The 7705-nt window shown below is 33.0% G+C and overlaps 1 protein-coding gene across 1 annotated transcript in view; it reads left to right on the plus strand.

The window, feature by feature from the left end:
• IGF1 (insulin like growth factor 1) overlaps positions 1–2729 on the plus strand; it is a 48187-nt gene extending 45458 nt beyond the window's left edge. Inside the window, exon 4 of the mRNA XM_042890024.1 lies at positions 1806–2729. Coding sequence (XP_042745958.1) covers positions 1806–1865 — 60 coding nt within the window. The 3' untranslated portion in view covers positions 1866–2729. The remainder of the gene's footprint in view (positions 1–1805) is intronic.
• Positions 2730–7705: the final 4976 nt, after the last annotated feature.

Here is a 7705-nt window from a genome sequence, read left to right on the forward strand (position 1 = left end):
CATGTGAAGTGCTGCAATGATAGTTTAACTGAAAATCATGAAAAATCCAGAATGAGTACTTTAGGGTGAAAACTAAAGTGCAAGTGAGAGGAAACTAGAGGAAACAAAAGGTAGAAAAGCTGGAGAGAAACAAGCAGCAATAGGATAATAAAAGCAGAATTCTGTTGAAGTTTTTGTTTCTGTCCTCAATCCATTCTAAGAAAATTATTTTATAGCTCTATCAGTAAAATTTGATGAAGATAAGCCCACATTCTGTTGAATTGATAGAACTAGATGATTAATCTCTTCTTCATTCAGCATTGTACTTTAGGCTAAGAAAATCTATAAAGGAAGATTCCTAACAAAGAAATATCTTTGTCATGAATACTCCACTGTTAACAAATTTCTCTTGTCAGCGATGATAATTTTAAGTTTAGTTCAATGTTATTGCTTGGTTGTATAATTAATTTGACACTTGTTGGTTTCGTTGGATTTGGTATTTTTATATATTCTAAAAGACATAATTCAACATGTATCCATCAGAACCGAATCCAAAACCAATGGCAATCAATAAGCTGTATATGAGCTAAAGTTTTGTAATCTTTCATCACTTTCTGATTTTATGTTTTAATAGATCCAAGAAGCAAAGTAAAAAGTCATATATGAAATAGTACTTTATATAGGAAATTTTTTAAAAGTATCTATACTGTAACGCACCAAATTAGCACATATTTTCCTTCTGTCCATCAGAAAAGCAGATGTTTTCATTACTTTTTAAGTTTCAGAGAATGTTACATTTCTTTTTCTAGGGCTAAAATAGAAGTCAGTGCAGTGGCACATCTCCATACATATGCCTCACTTTTCTCAGTGAAATTTCATATTTTGTGGTTTTCTTATGACAGCAGACATAATTCCTCTTCACAAAGAATTTCACTTCTGATGACAACTATAAAAATAGAAAGTCACTTGTCAATTCTGCCTCTATTCCAATAGAGAATGGGAAGTTTGGAGGCCAGCTAATATTTATCAGCATGGTAAAGGAAGAAATCAAACAAAAAAAAATGTATATAGCAACTTCTAGTGCTTCCAGAAACTCGCCTATATATGGAAAGATGGTGAACTGAGGGCATTTATGCATTCCAAAGTCCTCTTGATTTGTTTGTCACATTGCTCTGATTATGAAAATACAAATGATTTGGCTGCTGCTGCTGCAGTAAACCCACATATATTTTAAAATACATGCTAAAGGCCTTATCCAACAAAAACCTTACCTACGCATCCAATATGCAGCTCATGCAACATGTAGGTAACAGAATTCCACCTGGTAATTTTGAAAACCTCTGCTCACTGGGTACCAAAGCCCAGAAGGCTCCACAAACCCTACAGTCACAACGTTAAAGTTCCCTTGGCCCCTCTGCATCCTGCTTTTGCAAACGTCCTTGTTCTGAAAGAAAGAAAATTTATGATACCTGTGTGTCTAAGGCTACCTATGTTCTCGTGTATAGAGGTTTCCTCTGCCAAAATGCTCCAAAATAACAGTTTCCACTTGGTTGACTTTCTCCAAATATCATTAATATGCAAAATGCAGTTATGTTGCAACTATTTAAGTCAACAGTGACAGCAGTCAAGATGTTTATACCTAGAAGAAGAGGAAAATGACAGTACAAATTTTAGGTAGTCAAGTTCTCAGCAATCTGGCAGAAGAGCTCTAATAATTCTAGCATTCAGGATAATTTTTTTCTTACTAATCTTACTAATCTGTGTGGTCATACAGAACATAAAATTCTTTCTAGAATGACTTTTTTTTTTTTTTTTTACACCTTCAGGAACTGCATTTGAAGAATACAAGTAGAGGGAACACAGGAAACAGAAACTACAGAATGTAAGATCATGCCATCCAAAAGAACGAAGAATGAATGTGCCATCTGCAGGATACTTTGCTGTAAATAAATTATTTGTTAAACATTGGAAGACTAAAAAAACTATGGTTTAATAAGCTTGATGCAATCTCAACCAATGGGCATTCTCCCGGTGAACAATGCAACTAAACATTCCAATATTAAGTCTTTTAGAAAACAGAACATTTTAACCAACTCAGAGCGAAAAAAAAAAATCTGTGGTTGATATATAACTGTGTGTTAACCTCTTTTAGATGTCGTGCACAAAATCTCTTAAAGTCCTGTGCCCCTCAAAAGCCTACAAATTTATGGGCCTTTGATGGATCCAATTGCACTAAATTAACCTATGAACACTGGCTGCTGGAGTCATTCATCAGCCTTGTCTAAGTGGTGTTTTTTTATTTGCACTTCTATACATGCAACAGGCTGTTTGTTCTACAGTGTCTGATAACATTGTTTGTCTACCCCTTCATATTTGCACAGTCCGACATTCCCAGTAACAGCAGCAGTAAGGTAACATATACAGTTTTGAACATCCATTAATTCCATCTGTGCCATTCTGACAGAACATGGGTTACAGATACAATTGTTTTAAGACAGCTTTATTTTTCCTTCTCTTGCAAAGATGCAGTTTACTGCAACTTGTGAGACAAAAGATTTTTAAAAGCAGTTACAGCATACATAGCCTCTCAAAGCGTTAATGATTCTTCCAGGTAATTATTTGCAACAGTATAGGTAACTTTTTTCTTCCTCCATATAATGCAGTATGTAAAACTTAGCATATCAGTAATACGCATATATCGAACAATATGTAAAAATCTCTGTTTTATAGTACAACGGTGCTATTTTATAGTTTGTTATATGAAAGGGTCTGGCCAAAACAGTAATAGGTAAAAGCAAATATGGAAACATGAAGTTCAAATAATAAAATAATGCTGTGAATATTTGGTTTAAATTACTAAAACAGTCATGGATTCCAATATGGAAAAAACTTCCATCTTCACAAAAGAAATTCAGATATTTTGCTTTTTTTTTCTTTTAGCTGATTGTATGATGGTGTTTTCCCCCGGTTACATGAAACACAGATTTATAGATGACTAGGTGCAGGAAAGACAATTAATAAAAGAGTTCTCAAATAACTTTAAAAGGTAGCACATCGAGGCCTAAATCTTTCTGAAATATCAGAATTCTGTTCAAATATTTTTGAAGGTTAATCAGGTCCTCTACCATTTCATCACTTCCCAAAATCTGATGTGACTGAAATGGCTGTTAATCAGCCCACTGCATCTCTCTGTAAATCAGAAAATCTAAGCTAATCACCAAATTACAGCGTAGAAAGTCTTCAAGAAAAGATAAAAACCATAATGGCCTTCAAACCGTTACTTTAAAAGCTTTGTAGGAGACATTTAATATATTTCCAGATAATATCTGACATATAAGCTTGATATGCAGTGCATTGATTCTAACATTAACAACACTTTCTTCTGCCCCATTTTTGTAAATCTATTCAGTGCTAGATTAACCATGCAGTAAAGGTGGATAGATAGCCAACAATGTCCTAGAATGAACAATAAATTAACGTGAGAGAAGGAAAGAGAATGCTGGGGAGAAGGCACTGCTTGATCCTTTGCAGAACTGCAGCATGGTTCCATGTGACTTCTTCCACCTCACTACCCTGCATGCAGCAAGGAAAGAGATATCCCTTGGTCAGACTCAAAGTGGGCATCAGGAATATGGTGCGAGGGGAGCAATTAGAAAGATGTTAGATCCGATTTGTAAAGGCAATATTTGTCTCTAAAGGCTCAAAGCTGTCTCATCTTCTACCGCATCTATGGGGGTGGACTGAATTGATTAAAATACAGAAGAATCTCTGTAGATTATATATTGCACAGTTCATCAAGAGTTTCTTGTGAACCAGACAGGAAATATAGGTCTTAAAAGTGTAACAAATTAATTCCCATTTTATTTCTCCTTAGGAAATTTGAGTTTCTTATTTCTTTCAAGAAAAGGGCAATATTTTCTTGTGTAATTCTTTAAATCATTTCCCTTCTAGGAAAAGCATGCTTTTGTGCATACTAGGTTACCGTTACAATGTAAAAACAGAACAGTGGCTGAATATTTTACTAAGCCACAGCTGTCACTGACTGTGATAGGTATGTTAAAAAATGAAGGTACAAAGAAGTAGATGGGGAAGCTAACCTAAATTAGGTACATACATATTTACTACCAATTCCATACAAAGTTGCAGCAAATCTGTTATCAGTCATGGTCTTAATAGGCTTTTTTGTTGTTGTTGTTGTTGTTGTTTTGTGTGTGTGTGTAGGAGGGATGCAGAGGGAAGTGGTTTTAATTTAAATAGTTGCTATGAATTCTTAAATGCATTCTAAGAATGAGACATTATAATCTAAAATATTTCTTATAGACAGTGATATTTAACATTAGAATTTGACAACTGTCTAAACAAATCCCAGCAATTCTTGAAAGAATATCTTTAATAATGAATAGTTTCTAACTTCAAAGGTAACACTTGACATTACTAGAGAAAAAACAGTATCACAAAATGGAGACTAGATCTACCACTATAGAGGTGAGAAATACATAGATGGGGTATGTATACTTGCACAAAAATTCTCCAGTCATAAGGCAGTGAGCACATGATATGCCTGTCAGTGAGAAAGAAAAAGGACTGCATTAGCTTAATAATCTCAATTAATCCGCTACTTAAAGAAGCTGAAGTATAAGCCAAAACATCTCCCTCCCAAATGTACAAAGTAGTCTGACTTGAAAAATTTCTTAATTAGAGATTTTCAAAAGCACTCCAGATATTTAGGAACAGTTGTTCTACGAGATATGATTTATTCTCATAAATCACTTAAGTGATAAAAAAAAATCGCACTCTCCATCTTTCCATGTCATGCAATACACGACAGAAGTCACAGATTTTTACATTCTAGAATTGACATAAAACTCTAATTACTATACAGAATGTCACTAAAGTGCAAATGTAAAAAAGTTAATTAAGCCTCATTATTCTCAGTTGTTCAAAAGTTATTCACATCTAAACCCTCTGAAGTTAATATATCTCTTTCAAAGTAGAAAAATGTGAGTCACAAAAACAATAATCGTTAAGATTTTGAATGGAAAATGAATAAATATTCTGCTCTAAATGTACTTACATATACACACTCGTATCTGTATGGAATACTGGTATGAGACTGATTGAAACCATTTAACATAGAGAGACAAGAAAATTAAAGCTTCCTTTGCAGAACTGAATTCCATTCATAACTAGCAGCCAATTCCACCTGCTCCAGAAAGTAGGTGTTGAGTTAGTATCAATGCTAAGCAGTGAATGATGAAGACTCTAGGTCAAGCACTGTGTCCTCCTGGCTCTCCATTTTAATAAGCAAGTATATGACAAGACAAGATCAGAGAAATGCATGTATATTTGCTTTTCCTTTTACTGATTTGGCCAACAATGCCAAAGTGGTGCTATTGTTTTGTTTAAGAAAGTACTTGACTAAAATATAAAAGAAAGCATAAATATTTTTTTAATGTATGAAAATGACACTTATATAGGTATGGTTATTGAAATAGGAATACAACTAGCCATAACTTTTCAACTTTTTTTCACTCCAAAATGAAATCCTAAATCCAAAAAGAAATCCTAAATCCATGGGGATGGAGCATGAGAAAAGATTTAAAAAGATATAAACATTCATAGACCTGAATTCTGAATCTATTCTCAAATCTGAAACACATATGAAGAAAAGCATTTGAAGTCAAAGAACAATGAAAATGACTGAAAATCTGTTCAGATTACTGAAAAAATTCTGTACTATACCAAAGATTTTTAAGACACGGTCCAGACTGAAATCAGTGTTGAGTTTGGCTTAAAGTCAGTGGCATTACATAATTGAGATTCTTATTGAACACAAGCTTTTGTTTATATCTGATTACTTTCTCTTGTACCTGATCGCTTTCCATGGTATGCCCCAGAGGAGTCACTATTTTTTAAAAGCAGGAGAAAAAATGAACTTAATCTTATCAAGGAATGAAGAAACAACATATTCCTAAATGAAACTGTTGCTATTTTTAATTCTCACCAGTTTCAAATTGTGAAAAAAGTTGAAATATATGGCTAATAGTCTGTGAATTTTTTTAAAAAGTTTATGTGGTCACTATGAGCATCCTAATGTGCAAAATTACACATTTCATTGTTTTGTTTTGTTTTGTTTTTTAAATGATGGTAAATTAAGCCCAAGTAGAGATTCTTGGAACCTGTAGGCTAGATAGAATACTGATTTTCTGATAAAGGTAAAAATCAATATATTTAAAATGTTCTATTTTTAGTTTGAAAAGGAATAGTAATAATTTATTTGGGGACTCAACACTGGTCCCTCTTTTAAGGATACTGTTTAGTAAAAACAAGTCTTCCAAATACCATTCTTATATTCAAAAACAACATTCATTCCTCCCTCCTCCTTCCCCAGTAAATCTAGTTAAAACACCATCGGAACGTAATTTTTATTATTTGTCTGTTACTTTGGGGGATTGTTTTGCCTTGCTTCACTTTGTTTCTATTTGGGGAGTAGGGGAAAGGAGGAGGAGATGAGGCCTTCGAGTGACTGAAATTTTTCCTCTTGGGTACAATCCACAAAAATAATTTGCCTTGACGAGATTACTTATTATCCAATTCATGCATGGAAATAACATTAAGTAAAGCAGTCATTAACACAAAGTTTTTACTCTTTCTAATCCTACATTATACATTTTGCTTGTCACAGCATCGTAATATTCTACTGGACTTAAACTGTCCAAACGCACAGTATCTGATATAAATCTTCTTTGATTTTTTACATGAAGGGTGTTTTAAGAATATCTGAAACTTGATTACATATAGTACAGTAAAGAGATACCAGTCTAGCAGAGACCAAAACAAGAAGGACCTCCCTGATGCTGATCTTACATTAGGAAATTTTATCTTAGTTACATAAAGGGTGTGTGTACTTGTATGTGAATATGTATATATACATATATATATTATATATGTATATATATGTTGTTAGAATGTGTGTATGTGTACATGTGTGGGCATGTATATTATGCTTTTATTCTTTTTCCTCTCAAGTAAAATTTGAATTTGTTACTTTTTACGTATTATTTCACATGGATTATTTTCAATAATCCAATTGGAAGAACAGTGTATAATATGGGTGTCACAAGCTAGATCCAACATCTGTTTTTCACACCTCAAGAAATCACTTCATTTTGATATCATGAGACTCTTCTCTGCTGTCATCAAGCAAATCTATTTATCTGTTTAAGTATGGGTGTAAAATACAAACTCTGAATACCTTATTTTGGAAATATCAACTTCAGAATTCTATTTCGTCCTTCTCTGGATGACTTCTGTTAGATGAGATTTTTTTTAACTGCATGTGTCCTTTCAAATTAAGAATAATGTGTAATACAGGGAAGAATTAAGATTTCTGTCATTTAATAATATCTCCTCTATTATTCATCAATTAGATGCTCTTTACAAGTAGAATATATGTTTTTCTATATTACCCTTAGTGATTTCAGAAGTGGAAAAGACTTAGTACTATAAATTCATATATACAAAAATTTTTATAACTTTTTTGATATCTCTGTATTCTTCAGTGACTCCTTATTTTGCCACCCTTGCTCACAAAACTCAAAAAATCATCAATGTTATACTTCTGCTGCTAAAAAATCTTTCCAACTAATGTTATAAATATCCATTTACAATATTTACATTCACACTTGATAGAAGTTTTTAAAATCAGCATAAACGTGGTTGAAAG

Source organism: Lagopus leucura, unplaced genomic scaffold (assembly GCF_019238085.1).
Source record: "Lagopus leucura isolate 7727_CA_CO unplaced genomic scaffold, USGS_WTPT01 Super-Scaffold_100159, whole genome shotgun sequence".
Classification (NCBI taxonomy): Eukaryota; Metazoa; Chordata; class Aves; order Galliformes; family Phasianidae; genus Lagopus; species Lagopus leucura.